This window comes from Bison bison, unplaced genomic scaffold (assembly GCF_000754665.1).
Source record: "Bison bison bison isolate TAMUID 2011002044 unplaced genomic scaffold, Bison_UMD1.0 scf7180017864274, whole genome shotgun sequence".
Classification (NCBI taxonomy): domain Eukaryota; kingdom Metazoa; phylum Chordata; class Mammalia; order Artiodactyla; family Bovidae; genus Bison; species Bison bison.
Window position 1 is genome coordinate 3,996,594 of NW_011494846.1, and position 25,006 is coordinate 4,021,599.

At 39.8% G+C, this 25,006-nt stretch overlaps 2 protein-coding genes across 2 annotated transcripts in view; one reads left to right on the forward strand and one right to left on the reverse strand.

Annotated features, from left to right (window-relative positions):
* The window catches only part of FAM8A1 (family with sequence similarity 8, member A1), an 11,279-nt gene extending 748 nt beyond the window's left edge, over positions 1 to 10,531 (forward strand). Inside the window, exons 2-6 of the mRNA XM_010848831.1 lie at positions 3 to 112; positions 1,120 to 1,240; positions 3,291 to 3,414; positions 3,890 to 4,029; positions 7,147 to 10,531. Coding sequence (XP_010847133.1) covers positions 3 to 112; positions 1,120 to 1,240; positions 3,291 to 3,414; positions 3,890 to 4,029; positions 7,147 to 7,291 — 640 coding nt within the window. The 3' untranslated portion in view covers positions 7,292 to 10,531. The remainder of the gene's footprint in view (positions 1 to 2; positions 113 to 1,119; positions 1,241 to 3,290; positions 3,415 to 3,889; positions 4,030 to 7,146) is intronic.
* Positions 10,532 to 12,264: 1,733 nt separating this feature from the next.
* NUP153 (nucleoporin 153kDa) overlaps positions 12,265 to 25,006 on the reverse strand; it is a 72,250-nt gene continuing 59,508 nt past the window's right edge. Inside the window, exons 21-23 of the mRNA XM_010848832.1 lie at positions 21,040 to 21,312; positions 14,420 to 14,591; positions 12,265 to 14,118 (exon numbers count right to left, since the gene is read on the reverse strand). Coding sequence (XP_010847134.1) covers positions 14,034 to 14,118; positions 14,420 to 14,591; positions 21,040 to 21,312 — 530 coding nt within the window. The 3' untranslated portion in view covers positions 12,265 to 14,033. The remainder of the gene's footprint in view (positions 14,119 to 14,419; positions 14,592 to 21,039; positions 21,313 to 25,006) is intronic.

The window sequence follows — 25,006 nt, forward strand, 5'->3', positions numbered from 1 at the left end:
GGCCCGGCAGCCCGCGCCCCTCACCTGCAGCCGCCGGTCCGCGCAGCCGCGGCCACGAGGGTGGGACCGGCAGCCGCTTCGCGAGCCCCGAGCGACACCGGGCGGCAGGCAGGTGAGAGGCTCTTCGGGGCACGTGCTGGGGTGGGAGGTGGGGGGCGGGAGCCCGCAGGCTCTGCCCTGCGCTTGTCGCCGCTGCTGCCATTCGCCGTTGTTTCTCCGCGTCTCAGTTCCCAGGGTGTCCAGCGAGGCCCTACTTTCCTCTTCCTTTAGACCTGGCGCTCCGGATCCATTCCCTTACTCCCCGGACTAGTCGCTTCCAAATGTAAAGAAATACTTGCTCCTCAAACCACTTGCTGTTACCTGGCTCTCCACTTTCTGGAGTGAGACCCAGGGCTTAATTCTCAGATGGCAAAGCCGGTTTGTGGGGAGGGGAGGTGTTGGCCGGTAATGCTGGTAATAATCCAGACATGGATTTATAGTTTATATGGTAACTTTTATGAATTAGCGACAATGGAACTGACGGATATTAGAGATTTTCATGAATTCAAATGCAATTATGAACCTTGGCTTAATCCTGTATATTGTCTGTATTGTCTCTTTACTTCTGTATGGATATTAGAATGTTTTGAATTATTGACACCTTTTAGTTTATTTTTATTTTATTCAGGTAATATGGGACAAGACCTAGTTGCCTGAATTTGATCCAGAATTTAGGATGGCAGCTTATTAATCACTGAATTTGTTAAATACATAGAAAGCGAGACAAATGAATAGCGGTAAGATGAGCCGCACAGGGTTTAAGTTTCTGTCATAGGCTTGTAATTACCCCGGTTCTCGATTGAATCCCTGGTGAAATGTACTGAGTACTTTAAATAATGAAATTTACCTGTGAAATAATTTTTAAACATTAAGGGGGTAAAAATAGCTTTAAATTGTTACGAAGTAGCATTGCTGTGTTTTAATAACATGCCCTATTGAAGTCAATTGTTTCAAGGTTATAAAAATTTTTTATCAGTAAGTTGTACCTTGACTTTACATTCCCCATTCATTGCCTAGCTTGGGTTCCAAGGGAACGATTAGTTTTCTTAACTTTTTTTTTTTTTTTTTTTTAATTTACAGGCAGAGAGTATGTTATTCCATCCTTGGCCCACAGATTTATGGCAGAGATGGTGGATTTCTTTATTCTCTTCTTTATAAAAGCGACCATTGTCTTAAGCATTATGCACCTGAGTGGAATAAAGTAAGTTAAGGCCACTTGCAGAAAGGTTTTAATATCTACTGTGTAGAGGTCTTGTTTTAAGTTTTTTTCCATGCTTGCCAGTGATTGTATGGATAACTTGTTTGCCAAGGTCAACAATTTCTTTATAGGAACTTTGTCAGATTTACTTTCTTATTGGTTTTAAGAAATAACTACAAAAGAGAGAAACAATAAATTCTGCAAGATGGGGGAGAATTTCACCTATAAAAGTAGGTAAAAGCCATCTCCAACCCTGCTTTGATTTTATTCACTATTTTCTTAGGCTAGGTACAAATTTTTCTCTTATAATTGTTTTCAGAGCGGAGTACCTAAAGACAAAGGCATAAACTGTTAATAATCAGCTAGATGCCATTTCCAAATGGGGCTGCCTATATACATCAGGCAAGTTCTAAATGAATTGCAAAGTGAGCCATTTATTTGAATAGTCTTTCTTTCAGAATAATAGTCATAATAGCAGTTATCACTCGGTAAGCACTTTCTACATGCTGGGCTTTGTATGGATTTTTTTTTGGCCACACCACACAGCATGTGGGGTAACCCGCACCACCTGCAGTGAAAGGGCAGACTCCAGGGAAAGCGTGGGCTCCACTGGACACAAGGGGGGTCCCTGTATGGATTCATAATCTTGCTACCACTATTAAGTAGAGATTAATGCCTCCATTTCATAGAGATTGAAATTTAGACTTACAAAAGGTTAAGCCCAGAATTTACAAAGGTAAATTTACAAAAATAGAGTTAAGTTCAGACCCTGGTGGTTCAATTTCAGGGCCTTTGTCAGGAACCTGAATGGTTACCATGATTATATCTCTCCCTCCCTTAGTCCCTACACATCCAGTCAAGTACCAACTCGTTTGTCTCAAAATTTCAGTTTTCATCATTATTGCTTCTCCCTAGTCCCAGTCACTAGAGAAGGCAATGGCACCCCACTCCAGTACTCTTGCCTGGAAAATCCCACGGATGGAGGAGCCTGGTTGGCTGCAGTCCATGGGGTTGCAAAGAGTCGGACACGACTGAGCAACTTCACTTTGACTTTTCACTTTCACGCATTGGAGAAGGAAATGGTAACCCGCTCCAGTGTTCTTGCCTGGAGAATCCCAGGCACGGGGGAGCCTGGTGGGCTGCCGTCTATGGGGTCGCACAGAGTCGGACACGACTGAAGTGACTTAGCAGTCCCAGTCACATCATCACTTGCTTGGACTGTAACAAGTCTTCTAACCGATATCTCAGTTTACCATGTCCTGTCTTACATCTAATCTCATAAATTCTGATTCTGCCACTCTGCTGCCTTAAAATCCTTCAGTAGTTTCTCATTGCCATCATACGTCTTAATGTCTTCATATGTTTTAACAGATACCCTTGTTTCTTAAACTCCCTTCCCCGATGGCTCAGCAGTAAAGAATCTGCCTGTAATGCAGGACATGCGGGTTCCATCCCTGGGTGGGGAAGATCCCCTGGAGGAGGACATGGCAGCCCACTCCAGTATTCTTGCCTGAAAAATCCCATGGACAGAGGAGCCGGGCAGGCTGCAGTCTGAAGGGTCAGAGTCACACATGACTGAGCACGAATGCTTTATTTTCTACTCACTCTCTCCTCACACAATACTTGAGCCACACAGAAATGCCTGTAGCTGCCATCATACTCTCCAAGTCCTCCTCTCATTAGTCCCGCTCTTGCATATGTTTCCCTTAGGCGGGGCCAACTTCTTTCCACCCTTCAGATCTCAACTTAAATGTCATTTTTTCGAAGCCTCCAGTAAGTTGTGTTCCTGTTAGGTGTTTCCAGGTACCCAGTGCTTCTCTATTATACCCTTTGCCCACTTCATTCACTTGCCATTTTATCCCCAGAGCTAGTACAATGCTTACTCATGGTACTGCTACTTATTTGTTGAATAAGATAATGTTTTGTGAAACTAGATAATTAGAAAACATTAGTTTGTGATTTCAATTAGAGTTTATGGCTTACACTGATGAAAAAATACCAGTTCAACTGCTCTGGTAACACATTCTCTATAACCCAAAACTGTTTTTTATAGGGATATCTCTAAGTTTGCTATGCATTATATAATAGAAGAAATAGATGAAGACACATCAATGGAAGACTTGCAGAAGATGATGGTTGTGGCACTTATATACAGGTTATTAGTTTGTTTCTATGAGGTAAGCTACTGACTTCAGCAAATATTTAACAATATAATTTTAGATTATCAGCCCAAGACAGAAATATTGTAATAGAGATTTATAATCTTGTATTTGTCAGGTGTCTTTTTTTCTAAATTTTAACATAGTACCTTTTCAAGTTAAAATTTTCTGAGCAGAGAAATTTTACAATTTCTTGGTAATACATTTCAGTCATTTGTCCAAAAATGTTTTAAGTTGGTTGTGGAACATGTAATGTTTTTCCATAGAACCAACTTGCTAAACAATATAATGGCTCATAGAGAAATAACTGCAGTAGACATCTTGTGGTCCTTGAGGATGTTAGAGACCTGCAGAAATGCATTGAAAGATTCAACTTTAAGTATTTCTGTGGGATTCTTCCAACTTGAAAATGTTAAACCATGAATCATGTGGCAGGAAAATATTGGTAGAGTTGAGCCAGTAAATTATTTTACAATTATCCTTCTCTCCTTAGATAATTTGCATTTGGGGAGCAGGTGGAGCTACCCCAGGGAAGTTCCTGCTAGGACTTCGAGTTGTGACTTGTGATACATCAGTGCTTATTGCACCGAGTCGGGTTTTAGTGATTCCATCCTCAAATGTTAGCATTACAACGTAAGTTCTTTTCTTAATCTACTACGTACTTATGAATTACTGTACTTAAACGTTATCAAATGATGGTACTTACAAAAAAGTGTTTTTAGGATGTTGGTTTTTCTTGGCATATAATAGGCTTACATTTAATAAGTTTAAAACAAAGTTTGAATGTTTTTCAGTAACATTTATTGACTCCTTTTCAGTATACACATCTTCAAGGGTAAGCATTTTATGAACTGGAGGCCACAATAATGAGAGGATTGGGGTGTGGTGCTGTCTGTATCAGTGCTCCAGGCCTAGCTTTGTTTATATTCTCTAGATCTGTAGTTACGGAGTTTAGTTACTATTCTGCCTTGAAGCTTCCTTCTGGTAACACTTGTCAGTACCCCCATCTTAAATAGGCAATAGGAGTTTTGACATGCTCCTGCTCTAAAGTGAAAGAGGTTGTAATACTCACAGTATTCATGGCTAGCTGTTGGCATCTGGTGCTGGGGGAAGGTGTCAGTTCAGTCACTCAGTCATGTCCGACTCTTTGCCACCCCATGAATTGCAGCACGCCAGGCCTCCCTGTCCATCACCAACTCCCAGAATTCACCCAAACTCATGTGCATCGAGTTGGTGATGCCATCCAGCCATCTCATCCTCTGTCATCCCCTTCTCCTCCTGCCCCCAATCCCTCCCAGCATCAGAGTCTTTTCCAGTGAGTCAACTCTTCGTGTGAGGTGGCCAAAGTATTGGAGTTTCAGCCTCAGCATCAGTCCTTCCAGTGAACACCCAGGACTGGTCTCCTTTAGGATGGACTGGTTGGATCTCCTTGCAGTCCAAGGGACTTGCAAGAGTCTTCTCCAACACCACAGTTCAAAAGCATCAATTCTTCAGTGCTCAGCTTTCTTCACAGTCCAACTCTCACATCCATACATGACCACTGGAAAACCATAGCCTTGACTAGAAGGACCTTTGTTGGCAAAGTAATATCCCTGCTTTTGAATATGCTATCTAGGTTGGTCGTCTGAGGTTATTGATATTTCTCCCAGCAATCTTGATTCCAGCTTGTGCTTCTTCCAGCCCAGCATTTCTCATGATGTACTCTGCATATGTTAAATAAGCAGGGTGACAATATACAGCCTTGACGTATTCCTTTTCCTATTTGGAACCAGTCTGTTGTTCCATGTCCAGTTCTGTTGCTTCCTGACCTGCATATAGGTTTCTCAAGAGGCCGGTCAGGAGATCTGGTAGTCAAGGCTGTGGTTTTTCCGGTAGTCATGTATGGATGTGAGAGTTGGACTGTGAAGAAAGCTGAGCGCCAAAGAATTGATGCTTTTGAACTGTGGTGTTGGAGAAGACTCTTGAGAGTCTCTTGGACTGCAAGGAGATCAAACCAGTCCATTCTAAAGATCAGTCCTGGGTGTTCTTTGGAAGGAGTGATGCTAAAGCTGCAACTCCAGTACTTTGGCCACCTCATGCTAAGAGTTGACTCATTGGAAAAGACTCTGATGCTGGGAGGGATTGAGGGCAGGAGGAGAAGGGGACGACAGAGGATGAGATGGCTGGAAAGCATCACCAACTCAATGGACGTGAGTCTGGGTGAACTCTGGGAGTTGGTGATGGACAGGGAGGCCTGGCGTGCTGCGATTCATGGGGTCAAAGAGTCGGACATGACTGAGCGACTGAACTGGACTGAGGTTGGTCATAACTTTCCTTCCAAGGAGTAAGCATCTTTTGATTTCATGGCTGCAGTCACCACCTGCAGTGATTTTGGAGCCCCCCAAAATAAAGTCTGACACTGTTTCCACATCTATTTCCCATGAAGTGATGGAACCAGATGCCATGATCTTAGTTTTCTGAATGTTAAGCTTTAAGCCAAATTTTTCACTCTCTTTCACTTTCATCAAGAGGCTTTTTAGTTTGTCTTCACTTTCTGCCATTAGGGTAGTGTACAGATAGTGGAATAATGGATAATGGAAGTGGATAATAGAAGTTGTGGAGGTGAGTAGATGGTAATTAGCTGAGCAAAACAAGGTTCTGACTGGAATTGCTGCCAGCATGATTCAGTGTTAGATGGTTATATAAAGAAATATAAACAAGAGATTTTAGAAGAAGCCTGGGGTTTGCTTACATCTTCAAAATTTGCTTATTTTTGTGATTCTAATAATCTTGGGCTACTACTTTTACTGAGAATCAATGTTGGCTAATATTTGTTGAACATGTTGTAAACCAGGCACTGTTTGGACACAACTAATGGTAGAAAATGAACCTAAAACCAAGTCAGTCTGGATTCAGAGCCCACATTCAGCTGCTGTGCTATTCTGTAACTGTTCAGTGCACTAAAAGGCAAAAATCTAATTAGAATAATTCCCCATTCTAAGCTCCTGTTGAAAGCTTTTTAAAGCTTTCCTTAATCACAGGATGACAGGGATTTCTGTGGTGGTCCAGTGGTTGAGACTTCACACTTCCACTGCAGGGTGTGGGTGCAGGTAGAATTCCTGGTCAGGGAACTAAGATCCCACAGCACAGCCAAAAATAAACCACAGGACCCTGCAAAGAAAGAGAGCTGATAAAGCAGTAATTTGAAATGCTGGTGCTCTTCACAGAAGGTAGAAAATGGTACTGTACTAAACCTACTCAGTTTAGAAGACAGTGAAAACATACAGAAAATAAAGATATTAAAAGTAGTGAGTGACCATAGAAAAGGTAAGTAAAGGGAAGTTACTCTGTTCTTTTGGCAAAATACTAGGAAATACTAAGCTTTTAGCTCACATTCTAAGACATTATTGCTTTTCACGTGAAAGTTCTAAAGTCTAATTTTATGTTATGAAGTCTTTAGAACTGGCCCAGGTGGTTTGATCATAATATAATGCTGCTGCTGCTGCTGCTAAGTCGCTTTAGTTGTGTCCCACTCTGTGCGACCCTGTAGACGGCAGCCCACTAGGCTCCTCCGTCCCTGGGATTCTCCAGGCAAGAATACTGGCGTGGGTTGCCATTTCCTTCTCCAATATAATGCTACTTGAAAGTAATTTAGATATAAAAGGTTAAAACTCTCAATTGTACTTTGAATGTTTTAAATACATTTTGAGCTTGATAGTCTACTAATCTATATGTAGTTGGTATATAACTTTTTTTTTTCCATTTCTTTAGGTCCGCTATACGAGCTTTGATCAAGAATTTTTCTATTGCTTCTTTTTTCCCTGCTTTCATCACACTGCTGTTTTTTCAGCATAATCGAACAGCCTATGACATTGTAGCAGGAACCATTGTAGTAAAAAGAAATGGGGTCAGATGATGCCCCAAAAAGCCATGAATTCCATATTCTCTGGAATAATGACAAGACTAAATTATGTGTCAAGGCCATCAGTGTCCCTGGGTTACCTTAATTCATTAAGAAATTAAAGCAGTCGATCCAGTGTGATGCAGGTGACTGTGCTCAAAGTATTGATGTTACCTGAATGCCAAAGAACTTTTCCAGAAGAAAAACCTGTTGAGTCCAAGTGTTAAAATTTGTATATCGAACAGAAGGCAAGTGGTGTCATCATCAACGGACAGTATATACATCTAAGGTGTTAGAATTTGCTGAATGCACTTTCAGCTTTGAAATCTCCAAATGAAACTTTAAAAAGTTATTTTGGTTTATCCCAAAATGATGGAAAACGTCCAGTTGTGTTTTGTAAACACATTATTCTTTTAGTTAACACGTCTTGAGGAAATTTTCGTCTTTGCTTTTTGTGGGGAGGGAGTGGGGACACACACTTTATAATCCACTTAGCTCCCATCCCAGGGGGTGGTGAGTTAACTACAAGGGGAAGGTTGAGGCCAGCCAAGCAGTTCCCTGATCTGAAATGTTAACACCTGTACTGCAGTTTACCGCAGGAGTGATGACTTCACAGCTATTCTTAATGCCTATACATGTATTTCAGGATAAGTATTGCATGATGAAAAAGTATTAAGTCATATTGCTTTTTTTTTTTTTTTAAGAAAAAGGTAAGTTAGTGATTGCTTTAAATGGGGTGGGGTGTTATGTGTGTGTGTGGGGGGTAAATTTTCACTGTAAATTTAAATTGAAATTCATGTGCAGATGTTTTCTGTGCCCTAAATCAAACTATAAATATGTGGGGGAAAATTAGTTCCATCAAACTGTGGCATATTTACTCTAAAACAATATTCCCAGTATGTGCGCAGCATGAAGTATTAGTGCTTTTCAGTGTTCTGAGTATACCTTCTCTTTATATACAGGATATTCACATACTAGTTTTAGTTTTATTATACTCCATAACTTTTGAAACATCAAGGAGTTCAGTCATCCTAGCATTTCATGATTAAATAAATAGTAGTAGCCTATGAGATACTTAGCAATTTTCCCTTTAGGGACTGTTCTCTAGCAAGGAAGAGAGCAGCATGTCCAGTGTTCGAAGTTCTTTGGCTCTGAGGCCGCCAGCTCATTTGGAGTCTTGTCAGGGATGATGTTTTGAGGGAAATGTGTAATACTGTGTGTGTTGCTATTTTATTCTGTCGCTGAATTGTGTGTGTGTGTGTGCTTTTGTTAGATGGCCCAGTTAGCTGTGTTGAGATATAGCTAAACTAAAAGTTTTCTTAGGCATTTTCTGCATTTGCTCTATTTTCTCCCCCCAAAACACTAAGCTGTACTGAACAGTTCATATCTCAGGTGCTTACAGGATCAATCTAGGCTTTATTTTGGTCATAATAAATACATTGCTATATTACTGTATCAGTTTTTAAAGTGGGTCTTTTTGACATTTAAAATGTATTTTCAGTTTATAGAAACCTTAACAATGTCCTTAATACTTTTGATTGTAAAATTTCATAAACCATGGATTTAATATAAAATTATTTTGAAAAACATCACAGAAAGCCTGTTAGTTAAATGTGTTAAGATACTGAACAGATCATTCACTTGTCGTTTCTGGGAAGATAAAGTGTTACGGCCCTTCGCAGTAAACAAACCAAAACCATCCACTAACTTTTTCAGAGTAGATTATTAGGAAATGTTACATAAATGGTTACATACTTAACTGATTAGTAGTGTATACTTTATTGACATATACACACCTCTTTGCCCTGGATTGGGAATTCAAGTTGAAATGTACTCTTACATATCGCTGTGGAATTTATCTTTAATGTATACTTTCCTCTAAGATAACTGGATGGTTAACTACCTGGGCTATTTTTACTTATACAGTGAAACAAAAGTAAATACCCAGTTTGATTTATACATTAAAATATTGTACATCTGCTATACACAAGTGATTCAGATTAATATCTATGTAGATGCATTGAGAGCTATCTTAGGATTCAAGTTAAACTATGTAGCCCTATAAAATAAACATTATTATTACTCTGTCTGCCTTTACATGAAAACCCAAGTCTGATTATGAATGTAGCACTTAGGGAGATTTTGGATTCCCAAATTTGAGGGGAAATAAATGACAAAATAGGGAAGGTTTTTTGGGGTGGAGCCCTCTTTATTTTCTGTATACTTTATTATATTTCATTTTTAGAAATGCTGACTTTTCTGTGTACAGCCTCATACTGAAGCTCCACAGCCTAAAAAGGCAAAAAGAAAGCTGTCTCATAGTATAAATATTATTCATCACTTTTACAAGATAATAAAGGAACAAAAATTAGAAGTCATGCTGAGAATACGATTTCAATGAACATACCATACATAAAACCACAAAACAGGCAGATAATTTAGGCATCTAGAAAATCTACCCATTAACTAAAGCAGCCTGAGTGGCCCCAGGACCTTGAGAAAAGTCAGACACACTAAGTGTATGCTGGGCTGAGGCAGGTGAGAGTGAGTGGTGGCGAGCAAGCTGTGCTTTTAAATCTGTGACTAGAGAGAAAGCTAGTACTTGCTGTGATACTCATATGGCACTTGTTCAGAAGCTAATGCTTTCTACCTAAATTGTCACCGCATCTCCCCCCAAATATTTAGGATTGAAAAAAAATGCATTATATTTCAGAGTTTTGTTTCAATTTATAAAAGTCTTCATGTTTGTTTCAAATGACAGTAAAAATTGTTTCAACTCTTAAAAAAGGACTTTTTCCCTTATGTAACTTGCTTGGGTGCATGGAGACATAAATAGTTCCCGCAAAACAAAGACAGGAGTTGAAAAATTGTTGCTACTTGGGGATAAAGGGCTTTTTGATGGGAGCATGGGTATTAAATATTTTCCTTCTATACTTCTCTCTATGAAAATAGGCTATTCTTCCTTTTAAAGAATATTCCTAAATAATGGCAGTATTCCTAAAATCTGGCAAGTATTTCACTTACTTGCCACTTCTCACCCCTCTATGCCAAAGGCCAGAATTTATCAGTATGTACTTGCCTGGGTAAAATTCATCTCAAATTGTATATGTACTTCCTTGCAGTTTCATTTATAGTATGGTGTGACCCACAAGCAGTAATCTGATGGCCTGCCTACTAAATAAAAATTCAGCATTCTATTTTTAATAATTTATATGCCACCACTTTGTACTGTCTCAATAAATACCTGGTCAACAATGCTTTGTGTTTTGCCTGTTTCTTTGAGGTTTGCTCTAGAATCTCTTGCTTCCAAATACAGCTACTCTAGCATTCTCTGCCTTCAAGAGATGAGTGCTTTCAGAAATAGAAGTCTATCCAAAAAAAAAAAAGATCATCCACTTTGAGGTATATTCTTTTAGCAAGTCACTCAAGTTAGCTGTAGATGACTAAGCTTTTGATGTTAAACTAATCCTGTCCATTCCGTAAAAGCTGTTAACCATTCCAGCCACCGTGCAAGGTATTAAAGACCCACATGACACATGAGGAACAAGAATTCAGTCACAGCTAGTCAAAGAGCCGGGCAATTTAATCTTATTCCGGTCTTATGAGCATTCCCTATTCAAACAATTACAACAAAACTAGATCGACAGGATACAAAACAGGTTCCTCAAGAAAGAAAAAGATAATAAAAGGTAAACTTAAATGGAGTTAAACTACAGTGTGGTCTGAGTCCTGTAGGCAGTGTGCTGTTAGGCACCCAGCCACTCCACTCTGAACTACAGTGGAGGTCAGAGATGTCTCTAAAAGTCGCCCCACATGAAAAGGAAATGAAAGCTCTGACATAAAGCTGTTGTGTAGCTAGACCCAACACATTCCATTTTTCTCGATTTTACTATACCAAGTTTGTCAGTTTCCATTAGACAGGGCCAGCACCTGACACCCTAATATTAAAGAAACCGTAAGTTCTTCCCCAGGTTAAACCAGGAAGTTCATGGACTGGTTATAAATTGCTAACATTAGTCCAACACTTTTATCTCAAGTAATAAAATCCTAATTACATGAATAATTAGAAATTCATAACATATTAGCTAAAGACTTAAACTTCAGTTGTCTGAACTGTACTTTTTCTTAACGCCTCAAACTGTAAAATACTAAAACCAAAAAACAAAAAAACCCTACCCCTTAGAAGTGGCAGGCCTGGACCTCAGGCATTGCAAGTCTTCCAGGCACTTATTGAATGATTTTTGGACATGATCTGAACCCAGCGAGTGCATGAATCTCTGGTGCATAGGTCTGAGAATATACATTTGCCACACCCCACCAAACATACTGATACATTCAGTGAGAACAACTTGACTCTTGCAAATCAACTGAATTATATAAACATACCTGATTATTCAATCTTTTTGCATATGGCTTTCTTACCGTCAGATTATTTTCGGTTAAAAACAGTTCCTCATTGATCCAGCATGAAAAGTGGGCTATTTTCTTTCCATAACGTTTCCCCATGTTTCACAAACAGCACTTGACTTTCATCTGTGTATGGAGTATGGAACCCAAGGCTGCTATTACAGCCACAGGGAGTGGGTCTGCAGCCTGCACCAATCTGATGAAGAGATATGTCGGCTGGGCTTCAGCAGGGAAAGATTTGTGGTTGGAACTGCTACCAGGAGTGTATTCTATAGCTGCCACGTGCAGCCTGAGAGTTAAAGCAATAGAGATGAAAAAACAAGTCCCAAGTCCCAACAACTCTAGCCCTAGAGATCTCAGTTCTGGGAGCATAGGAGACTTCATTTTTATAAGATAACTCACCCTGTTTGGTTTTTGGTTACTAGCTTAAAAAAAATTAATAAAATGAAATATTTCTAGTACATTTTTAATGAAAAATCTTTCCCAGAATAGAAAGCTTAATATCCCCATCCATATGGGTCTAAAACAATGACTAAGACTGAGCGAGCATGCAATTTAGTTAAGCATTAACACCCCACACGTTTCCAATTTACTCCATTAGTATTCACCATCATCTTCTGCCCTCCAAACAGGTTCATGTCAAACATTTATTATTTAATAAGTTGAGAATTATAAATACAAAATTCCGACTCCAAAGCTAGCACTTGATGATGGCCTAAGACATTTCCATAACAGAAATCATTTCACTGGAAACAGAAAAGCTCAAACATGTTAAAGTACTGATTTTAGACTCTAACCACAACTTCAGTAAAAATAAAAGTCACCATAAAATTACATGTTCAAATTGAAGAATAAAGTTGTCAAATGCTCTCGCCCAAGAGCTCTTTTATGGGCCGTAACAAAGAAATCTACTTCTTAAAAAAAAATAATAATCCGTAAAACAATCCAAAAGAAATCGCACAAAAGGACCACTGAAGTTTTTGTGGGCTACTTTAGGTATGTATCTCCAAAAATTCAATCAATAAACATTGTCTAGTCACCGATGAAGGAAGATACAAGTACAAACAGAAATGGTTGTTTCCATTTATTTTCTACTTTAAAAAGGTATATCAATTTATATGCAAAGTAGGCGTGATTCCTAGCACCAGACAAAAATGCAGCGAGCGTACCTTCAGACATAGCTGTCCAAATCACCTTAAATGTATTCTTTGGAATTTCTCTTCTAACTGACCACTGTTAACTTCTATAAAAAGATTCCCTTCCACTAACACTTTTACCTTCACTATAATTTAACACTAGAGCAAAAAGTATTTCATAATTTTTTATTGATGGCATTTATCCCATGGTTTAACATGTTAATTATACTGTAATAAACATGGCTTTAATATTAAACTTTTCCTTATTATCCAAAGTCACCACAGTCCATTTCAGTAAATATAAAAATATATGCTTAATACTTTGTACAATACTGGTTTTTGGTCCAAACAAAAACTGGATCAGAAAAGCCAATAAACTCACTTTAAGAATCCCCAATTTTTTTTTTTTTTTTAAAGATTTCCAAATGGATTTAGGCAACTTTGAATAATGGGATTTACATAATAAAATCTGAGACGAGACTAAACAAACAAAAAAAATTTCTAACACAAAATTAAAATTTCAAGTTCACAGATTTATGTTATGCCAAAAAAGTACAGAAACAAGATTGTATTTACACAAGTTTCATAATAAAATAATGAAAAAGGCAAGACAGGTGATAGAAGAATGACAATATAGAAATAGCATATAATTATTCAATGGAGAACGAACTAGATCTAACAAGTCCTTAGCATGGACCATTCTTTAATCAGGCTTCCTCTATCAGAAAATTTTAGTGCACGATACACCCAACTCACTCACTTCACACATACACACCAGCACAAACTCAGCATAGAAATCATTCATTTCAACATTCTCTAGTCTATACAGAATTCCTCAGATATAGTTACAACTGCAGCACGCTCCATAAACGCGTATCCGCGCGCGGTGGTGCGGACGAAGAGGTTCTACACAAAGCCACTCTCCGAGCAGGCTCGGTTCCTGGTTCTGCCAGCCTATGCCAATCAGTGAATAATTTGCTGGATCATAAAATAATTTTGCTGAAGAATCAGTCACCAGTCTAGCTATTATCTTTTTAAAAAGGGGGGTGGGAGAGGTGAAGTTGCGCTTCTATAAAGAAAAAAGGAGGAAAATTCCCAAATTAAAGAAGTCCTTAGGCAGATCTGACTTCAGATAACCCAGTATTATAGTACAATCCAGTATCTGAGAGCAGTGCGCCAGCTGTTAAAACAGTGTGTGTAACACATCATGACCTTTATTTCTTGCGTCTAACAGCAGTCTTTATCTTTCGACCAGAAACCGAAGGTCCAGAAGAAGAGAACATGTTTTTCCCATTTGACCTGTGAAAAATAAAAACTCTGTAACGTGACATGATGCTCACATAAATCTCACAATCATAACACTGTGTGACTGCTGATGGGGGGTGGGGAGACAGTGTTAAAGGAAGCACACTCTGTTACACCCATACCTACACACGCGCGTGCACACACACACACACCCATGCTCTTCTTGGGTTATGATCCTCCAAAACTGTAATACGGTGAATTGGTGGAGAACATACTCGATTTTACCTCAACTATACTGACCTTGGTGATTCTAAACACACACACACGCACACATCTCAACAGAAAGTTCTCTTACCCCACAGTAAACGCTGCTGAAGACTGGCTAAACTGAAAGCCCCCTGAGCCAGAGGGCTGGGAGGAGGCCGCGGGTGTGCTGGGACTTGCACCGAATGTGAACACGCCTGACGGACTGCTGTTGGTGAAGTTGAAGTTGGTCGCAGTGCTGCTGCCAAACTGGAAAACGGAGCCTAAAACGGTCGAAGCAGAAAAACCTCATAAGGTAAAAACGACCGTTTTCTAGTCATGACTCTGACTTTTACATAGAAAAACGTGAAGGGTTAAGTTCTCCTATGGTTACTTAAAGAAAATTAATTTCTCTGTAAACAAAATATACATCTGACACCCTCCAACAAATGACCCAACTCACCCATGACCAAGGGGAAAAAGGGCCGAGTGGACTTCTGACCGAGATTGTGGAATCAACATATTGAGCTCTACCTTTTTCAAAAATTATGTTAAAATCACAGGAAGGGGAATTTTACAAAGATAGGGAGAGAAAGAGACGACAGAACAAAATTTAGAAGCTGGAGCCAAATACTAAACTGGTAGCAAGAGAAAGCACAGAGGGCATTCCATTTACACCAACCATGCCCACAGGGTTTTAGGTGCAGGGACTTCTGGAAGTGCGAACGAAGACTGGAAAAAAAACAAGGCAGGATGGTCGAGTAACTAAGAAGCAGATACCCAGATCAACCCCTCCCCAGCAAGCAGGATGAGAACGCTCCTCCTCTACCTAGCAGAGGTACAGACTTCCAGTCTCTGGAGAGGCCTCTGGACCGGCGCATCACACACAGAGGCAAGGATACCTACTGCAGATAGAAGGACTAGCAGTAGGCCGAGTACAACGAATACTGAGAACTGCAGCCTTCTGCCCTGACTCAGCTCCCAAAACACAGGCAACGAGTGTTTATGCCCTTCAGACAGGAGACTTGAAGAATCTTCTCTGGGGAATGTGACAGTCCAAAAGGAGAAACCGAAACATACTAACATTCAGCTCTTGGCAAGAGGACAAGCCAGTCAGATAAACCTACAATGATATTAAAATTAAACCCTTTGCCCAATGGGCAAAGAACCTGAACAGACATTTCTCCAAAGACAACACATGGGTATATATAATAAGGATGCTCGACCTCACCAATCATCAGAGGGAATGCAAATCAAATCCACTAGGAGCTATCCTCTCTCAGAACGGCTAGTGATAAAATAGCAAGTGTTGGCAAGGATGTGGAGAAAAGTGAACTCTTGTGAACCGTTGGTGGAAATGTAAATTGCCACAGCCACTAAAGAAAACAGTATGAAAGCTTCTCAAAAAGTTAAAGAGAAAACTACCATACGATCTAGCAATCCCATTCTAGGTATTTACCCAAAAGACTTGAAACCAGGATCTCAAAAAGATATCTGGACTCTTATTCACTGCAGTATTATTCACAATAACCTAAGTAGAAACAACCCAAATATCCCCAGACAGACGCACAGATAAAGGAAATGACGTGTCCACAAAAAATGGAATATTAATCTTGCAATTTGAAAAAAACATGGAGACATGTGGAGGACCTAAGTGAAATAATGCATGAGTTCACTTCTATGAGGAATCTGAAATAACCAAATTCACACAATCTGAGAGAACGGGGACTGCAGGGAGAGGTAGGGGTGGGGAGAATGAGGCGGTGCTGTTCAGAGCAGGTGCCCAGGGTCAGTTACACAAGACGCTCAGGTTCTAGAACTCTGTGCCTACAGTCACCAATACCTGTGCCTTTGCTGATGAGCAGACACAACTCATGTTAAACATTCTCACTACAATTTAAAAAAACAAAACCTAAACACTATGAGTAAGAGGCAAGAAGCACCAGACATCTGAGGAAAATATTTCATAAGAAACACTAAGACTGAAGCAATAATAAAGAAAAGCAATTTGGAGAAAACAAAGCAAAAACTATCAAATGGAAAAACAAAACAAAAACTCATTGTTAATATCCTCAAGAGATCAACAGATAACACATATAAAACAAAAGCAGAAGGATATAAAAAAGAACATCGACGGAACAATTTCCACTAAGAAAATAAGCAATACACGCAGAAGTAAAATCTCAACAGGTGTGTTTCAAGATACAATTGAGAAAATCTTCCCAGGAAACACAACAAAAAGTGGGAGAAAAAGAGAAAAAACGGAAGATAAAAAAGAATGAGGCGCAAAATCTCCCAAGAAATAATTCAAGAAAATTCCCATGAAAGAAATTTATAATAAATAGGACACACTGCCTTCCCAACATTATCCAAGGATAAAAATGGATTCAGACCAAGGAACACCCTCATAAGCAGAACACTGGAGGCAAAAAAAATAATGATACTCCAGAAAGAAAAACAGATCAAAAGCAAAAATAAAGATACTTCAAGAGCAACTAATTCTGGGAGCTAGAACATCCACAATGGGAAAATGCCCTCAAAATCATAAAAAAAAAAAAGTGATTTCCATTCTAAATATATATTCAACCAAAACCTTACCCAACATGGGGGCAGAATAAAGATCTTTCCAGAAATATAAGGTCTCAAACTTTTCTTCCCTGTGTCCTTAAGAAATCATGGGAAGATGTATTCTCCCAAAACAAGGGCATAAGGAGGAAAAAGATATGACACTCAGGAAACAGATTCCTTTAAGAGGAAGCTAAAGGGAACTCCATTAGAATGGTCATTAGAATGGTGACTAGCATCACCTTGACACCAAAATCAGACAAAGATATCACAGGAAAAGAGAATTACAAGCCAGTATCAATGATGAACATCAACATCAACAAAAATCCTCAACGAAGTATTAGCAAACTGAATCCAACAATACATTAAAAGAAATATATACCATGATACCCAGAGATGCAATAACTGTTCAATATCCACAGACCAATGTGATACACATCAAAGACTGAAGAATAAAACAACATGATCATCTCAATAGAAAATATTTTTGACAAAATTCAACATCCATTTATGTTAAAAACTCCAGAAAGTGGGCATAGATGGAACATACCTTGACAAAATGAAGGCCATTTTGACAACCCCATTGTGAACATATTAAACAGGAAGTATTTCCTCTAAGATCAGGAACAGGACAAGGATGCCCCCTCTCACCACTTTTATTCAACATAGTTTTGGAAGTCAATCAGAGAAGAAAAGGAAATAAAAGGAATCCAAATTATAAAGGAAGAAGTGAAACTGTCAGTTTGCAGATGACATACTATACTAAAGACACCACCGGGAAACTACTAGAGCTCATCAATGAATTAAGTAAAGCTGCACAGTCAAAATTAATATACAGAAATCTACTGCATTTCTATACACTAACAATGAACTATCAGAAAGAGAAATTAAGGAAACAATCCCATTCATCATCACATCAAAAAGATTAAAATACCTAAGAATAAACCTACCTAAGGAGGGAAAACATCTGTACTCACAAAACCATAAGATATTGATGAAAGAAACTGCAGACAACACGGAGGGAAAGATATACTAAGTTTGTGGACTGGAAAAACTAATATTGTTAAAAGGGCCATACTACACACAGCAATCTATAGATTCAGTGCAACCCCTATCAAAATACCCATACCCACAACATTATTCACAGAACTAATATTTTTAAGATTTTTTTTAATATGGACCATTTTTAAAGTTTCTATCAAATTTGTTGCAATATTGCTACTGCTTTTTCTTTTTTTAATGCTTTGTTTTTTGGCTGCAAGGCACATGGGATTTAAGCTCCCCAACCAGGGATCAAACCCACGCCTGCTGCACTGGAAAGTGAAGCCTTAGCCGTTGGACTGCCAGGGAATCCCTAGTAATTTTTAAATTTGTACGGGAACACAAAAGACCCACATGGCCAAAACCACCTTGAGAAAAGAACAGAGCTGCAGCAGTCACGCATCCCGGCTTCAGACCACACTAGAAAGCCACAGTCATCAAAACAGCACACTAGAGGTACAAAAACAGACACACAGACCAAAGGAACACAACAGAGCCCAGAAACGAGCCCACACACTAGTGGTCAGCAGTATACGACACATGAGGCGGGAATACGTAATGGAGAAAAGAGTGTCACCCCAGTAAGTGCTGCTGGGAAAATCAGATAGCTACACGTAAAAACGTGAAATCAGCATGTTTTCTCACACCATATACAAAAACATAAGACCTAAATGTAAGACCAGAAACCATAAAACTTGAAGAAAACAAAGGCAGAAAACTCTGACATAAATTGTAGCAATATTTTTCTGGATCAGTCTCCTAAAGCAAAAACAAATGGAACCTAATTAGACTTCAGCGCTTTTGCACAACAAAGGAGACTATCAAAATGGGAGAAAACATTTGCTAATGATATGATAAACAAGGGGTTAATATCCAAAACATATAACAGCTCACATAACATCAATAAAACAAACAACCCAACAAAAACTGAGCAGAAACTTGAATAAACATTTTTTTCTGAAGAAGGTACCCAGATGGTCAACAGGAACATGAAAAGATGCTGAACATCAGAGGAATGCAAATTAAAACCACAATGAGGTATCACCTTACACCTGTAAGAATAGCTACCATCAAAAAGAACACAAATACCAAAAGCTGGCATGGATGTTGAGAAGAGAGAACCCCCACACACTGTCAGTGGGAATGTAAACTGGTGCAGCCACTAATTACTGCAAAACAGGCAGTTTCTCAAAAAACTAAAAATAGAGCTAGCATATGACCCAGCAATTTCACTCCGGGGTACATATCTGAAAAAAAAAAAAAAATCCAAAACATTAATTCCAAACAATACACGCATCCCAATCAATGTTTATAGCAAGATAAGGAAACAACCCAAGTGTCCCTCAACAAATGAATGAATAAAGAAGATGCAGTGTGTATGTGTTGGAGAAGAAAATAGCAACGCACCCCAGTGTTCTTGCCTGGAGAATCCCAGGGATGGGGAGCCTGGTGGGCTGCCGTCTATGGGGTCACACAGAGTCGGACACGACTGAAGCGACTTAGCAGCAGCAGTGTGTATGCGTGTGTGCTTTTTCGGGGCCGAGTAGTATCCCACCATACACACAAAAAGAATGAAATTTTGCTATTTACAACAACACGTAGGGGCTCGAAAGGAGTATGCAAAGTGAAATAAGTCAGAGAAAGACAAATACTTGTATGATATCATTTATCTGAGGAATCTGAACAATCTAACAAGCTAGTGAATATAACAAAAAGGCAACACACTCACAGACACACAGAAAGAACTTCTGGTCGTTAGTGGTGAGAAGAAAGGGGTAAGAGGCAAGACAGGGGAGAGGTTAGGGGTACAAACCATTCTGTATAATGTAAGCTACAAGGATATATTATACAACATGGGGAAGGTGGCCAGTATTTTACAGTAACTATCAATGGAGTATAACCTTTAAAAATTGTGGATCACTATGTTGTACACTACATAACACTGCCCATCAACGAGATCAATACAAAAGCAAAAATAAAAGCCAATAAAAAACTTTAAAAAATTATGTGGTAAAATTTCAGATACTGAGAAATAGCCAAAGTATTTGAAAAAACTGAAAATAGTTATATACAAATGGGAGAAGAAAATATTAACCATGAGAGGAAATCACTGATGCTAGGAAAAACAAAATGTTGTGTAGGAAAGAAAGTCACAGTACATCGTACAGTGTTTGCATATTTAGCACAGTGGTCTAACCACACAGTATCACTCTATTAGGACTGAAGGCATTGTTAGCTGTGTGAAAGAGAGCTAAACTCTTCAATTTTGTATTAGGGAGTTGGGAATCATTAAATCCTGATTAATATGATTATCATGTGTCCAGAACAGGAGAAATTTTGCTACATGTACTAACAAAATACTAACATTCAAAATACATGAAGAATTTCTACAAATCAATAAGCAAAGCAAAACAACCAATTAGTATAAGGGCTCCCAAAAAATTACAAAAAGAATTCACAAAAAATGAAATCAAGTAGCATCCAAATATGAGGATGTTCATTTAATGCTGGAAGGATGTGACTGGCACCACCCATCAGAGTGTGCATGATTTTTGATGCACTAAGATGCATGCAGAGCTGCATGTCCTGACAGCTAAGAACAACTCAAGCTTTCATCAACAGGATACGGACGGTCCAGTGGTTCAGAATCCACCTGCCAACGCAGGGGACACAATCCCTGGTCCGGGAAGTTACCATGTGCCATGGAACAAGCCCGCACTCTAGAGCCTGTGCTCCACAGCGCTAGAAGCGACTGCAGTGGGAAGGCCGTGCACTGCAGAGCAGCCTCTGTTCGCTGCAACTGGAGAAAGCCTGAGCGCAGCCCAGATGCAGCACAGCCAAACAAATGAACGAACACACGAGTACACAATAAACCAGGAAGCTATTCAAAAACTGCACCTGCCTTGTTTAAAAAAACAAAACAAAAGAGAGTGCTTAACTGTGTTGGGAAAAGAGTTGGGAATGATGTTTATAGGTAAAACTAAACATACACGTCTCTATTCTGCCTAGTACAAGAGACTGAAGAAAAGAGACATGCATGGTTTCAAAATTCAAAGAAAAAAAATTGTACTGAAGACATACAAAACTCAAATAGGGATACAAACTACACCGTTACTACATACTTACTGGGATTAGGAGCTGTCCCAGAGCCAAATGCAGACTGACCAGGCTGCTGTCCAAACACAGGAGGCTGTCCACTGCTTGACACTGTCCCAAAAGTAGGTGGTGCAGGCTGAGAACCAGCAGAAAATAATGCCCCTGAAGATGATATAGATCCAAAACCTGGGGGGTTAGGCTGGCTGGCACCTTGACTTTGTCCAAATGTTGGGGTCTGGTTAGCACCAAACGCTGGGCTGGCAGAAGGTGCTGAAGCTCCAGTGCCAAACACAAAGGAGGATCCTAGAGACCCAGAGACACACTTCAATCAGCACGGATGGCTGAACAGGAGACAATCCTCAAGAGATCTTTGTAAACTGAAATGCACATATCAAGATTCTTCGCAGACTCTTACCTTGCTGAACAGATCTTATCAGGACAAGTTTTGAATTACTGATGAAGAAAATACAATGCTTGCTACCATTATTTAGTAAAACCATAAGAATCCATTAAAAAAACTTCAATTAACAAGATTCCTATCTTGCAGCCAAAACTACTGATCTCCTATCAGAAAAGCAACATAGTGCAAGTACTGACTATTACGTGATCATGCATCCACTGCATGAAGAGGACTAACGTCTAATAAAATAATCTTCAGTGTCTGGTTATTTACAACATTAAAAAAAAAACAGTTGAACAAACTAAAGATTACACTCCTAATGAGATGAGAAAATCGCTTCCAAGAGTTTTGTTCAGTTCACTGGCTCAGTTGTGTCTGAAACCTTGCGACCCCATGAATCGCAGCACGCCAGGCTTCCCTGTCCATCACCAACTCCCGGAGTTCACCCAAACTCAGGTACATTGAGTCGGTGATGCCATCCAGCCATCTCATCCTCTGTCGTTCCCTTCTCCTCCTGCCCGCAATCCCTCCCAGCATCAGTCTTTTCCAATGAGTCAACTCTTCACATGAGGTGGCCAAAGTACTGAAGTTTCAGCTTCAGCATCAGTCCTTCCAATGAACACCCAGAACTGATCGCCTTTAGAATGGATTGGTTGGACCTCCTTGCAGTCCAACACCACAGTTCAAAAGCAACGATTCTTCGGTGCTCAGCTTTCTTCACAGTCCAACTCTCACATCCATATATGACCACTGGAAAAACCATAGCATTGACTAGACGGACCTTTGTTGGCAGAGTAACGTCTCTGCTTTTCAATATGCTATCTGGGTTGGTCGTAACTTTCCTTCCAAGGAGTAAGTGTCTTTTAATTTCATGGCTGTAGTCACCATCTGCAGTGATTTTGGAGCCCAGAAAAATAAAGTCTGACACTGTTCCCACTCTTTCCCCATCTATTTCCCATGAAGTGATGGGACCGGATGCCATGATCTTCGTTTTCTGAACGTTGAGCTTTAAGCCAACTTTTTCACTCTCCTCTTTCACTTTCATCAAGAGGCTTTTGAGTTCCTCTTCACTTTCTGCCGTAAGGGTGGTGTCATCTGCATATCCGAGGTTATTGATATTTCACCCAGCAATCTTGATTCCAGCTTGTGCTTCTTCCAGCCCAGTGTTTCTCATGATGTACTCTGCATATAAGTTAAATAAGGTAGGTAACAATATACAGCCTTGATGTACTCCTTTTCCTATTTGGAACCAGTCTGTTGTTCCATGTTCAGTTCTAACTGTTGCTTCCTGACCTGCATACAAATTTCTCAAGAGGCAGATCAGGTGGTCTGGTATGCTCATCTCTTGCAGAATTTTCCACAGTTTATTGTGATCCACACAGTCAAAGGCTTTGGCATAGTCAATAAAGCAGAAATAGATGTTTTTCTGGAACTCTCTTGCTCTTTCCATGATCCAGCGGATGTTGGCTATTTGATCTCTGGTTTCTCTGCCTTTTCTAAAACCAGCTTGAACATCTGGAAGTTCACGGTTCACATATTGCTGAAGCCTGGCTTGGAGAATTTTGAGCATCACTTTACTAGCATGTGAGATGAGTGCAACTGTGCAGTAGTCTGAGCATTCTTTGGAATTGCTTTTTTTTGGGATTGGAATGAAAACTGACCTTTTCCAGTCCTGTGGCCGCTGCTGAGTTTTCCAAATTTGCTGGCATATTCAGCGTAGCACTTTCAAAGCATTATCTTTCAGGATTTGAAATAGCTCAAATGGAATTCCATCACCTCCACTAGCTTTGCTCATAGTGATGCTTTCTAAGGCCCACTTGACTTCACATTCCAGGATGTCTGGCTCTAGGTCAGTGATCACACCATCATGATTATCTGGGTCGTGAAGCTCTTTTTTGTAGTTCTGTGTATTCTTGCCACCTCTTCTTAATATCTTGTGCTTCTGTTAGGTCCATACCATTTCTGTCCTTTATCGAGCCCATATTTGCATGGAATGTTCCCTTGGTATCTCTGATTTTCTTGAAGAGATCCCTAGTCTTTCCCATTCTGTTGTTTTCCTCTATTTCTTTGCATTGATCGCTGAGGAAGCCTTTCTTATCTCTCCTTGCTATTCTTTGGAACTCTGCATTCAGATGGGAATATCTTTACTTTTCGTTTCTCTTCTTTTCACAGCTATTTGTAAGGCCTCCCCAGACAGCCATTTTGCTTTTTTGCATTTCTTTTCCATGAGGATGGTCTTGATCCCTGTCTCCTGTACAATGTCACGAACCTCCATCCATAATTCACAGGCAATCTATCAGATCTAGTCCCTTAAATCTATTTCTCATTTTCACTGTATAATCATAAGGGATTTGATTTAGGTCATACCTGAATGGTCTAGTGGTTTTCCCTACTTTCTTCAATTTAAGTCTGAATTTGGCAATAAGGAGTTCATGATCTGAGCCAGTCAGTTCCCAGTCTTGTTTTTGCTGACTGTATAGAGCTTCTCCATCTTTGGCTGCAAAGAATATAATCAATCTGATTTCAGTGTTGCCCATCTGGTGATGTCCATGTGTAGAGTCTTCTCTTGTGTTGTTGGAAGAGGGTGTTTGCTATGACCAGTGTGTTCTCTTGGCAAAACTCTATTAGCCTTTGCCCTGCTTCATTTCGTACTCCAAGGCCACATTTGCCTGTTACTCCAGGTGCTTCCTGACTTCCTACTTTTGCATTCCAGTCCCCTATAATGAAAAGGACATCTTTTTTGGGTGTTAGTTCTAAAAGGTCTTGTAGGTCTTCATAGAACTGTTCAACTTCAGCTTCTTCAGCATTACTGCTTGGGGCAAAGGCTTGGATCACCACGATATTGAATGGTTTGCCTCGGAAACGAACAGAGATCATTCTGTCGTTTTTCAGACTGCATCCAAGTACTGCATCTCAGACTTTTTGGTTGACCATGATGGCTACTCCATTTCTTCTGAGGGATTCCTGCCCACAGTAGTAGATATAATGGTCATCTGAGTTAAATTCACCCATTCCAGTCCATTTTAGTTCTCTGATTCCTAGAATGTCGACGTTCACTCTTTCCATCTTCTGTTTGACCACTTTCAATTTGCCTTAATTCATGGACCTGACGTTCCAGTTTCCTATGCAATATTGCTCTTTACAGCATCGGACCTTACTTCTATCACCAGTCATATCCACAAGTGGGTATCGTTTTTGCTTTGGCTCCATCTCATCATTCTTTCTGGAGTTATTTCTCCACTGATCTCCAGTAGCATACTGGGCACCTACCAACCCGGGGAGTCCCCCCTTTCAGTATCCTATCATTTTGCCTTTTCATACTGTTCATGGGGTTCTCAAGGCAAGAATACTGAAGTGGTTTGCCATTCCCCATTCCCTTCTCCAGTGGACCACACTGTGTCAGACCTCTCCACCACAACCTGCCCATCCTGGGTGGCCCTCCCGGCATGGCTTAGTTTCACTGAGTTAGACAAGGCTGTGGTCTGGAATTACATTAAACTCAAAATGTACTTCATTCCACATTGAGTAATTACAACATTCCAGCTAGAGATGACCTAAATGCAGCCATGCTTTCTTATGATATTATATGCTAAGAGT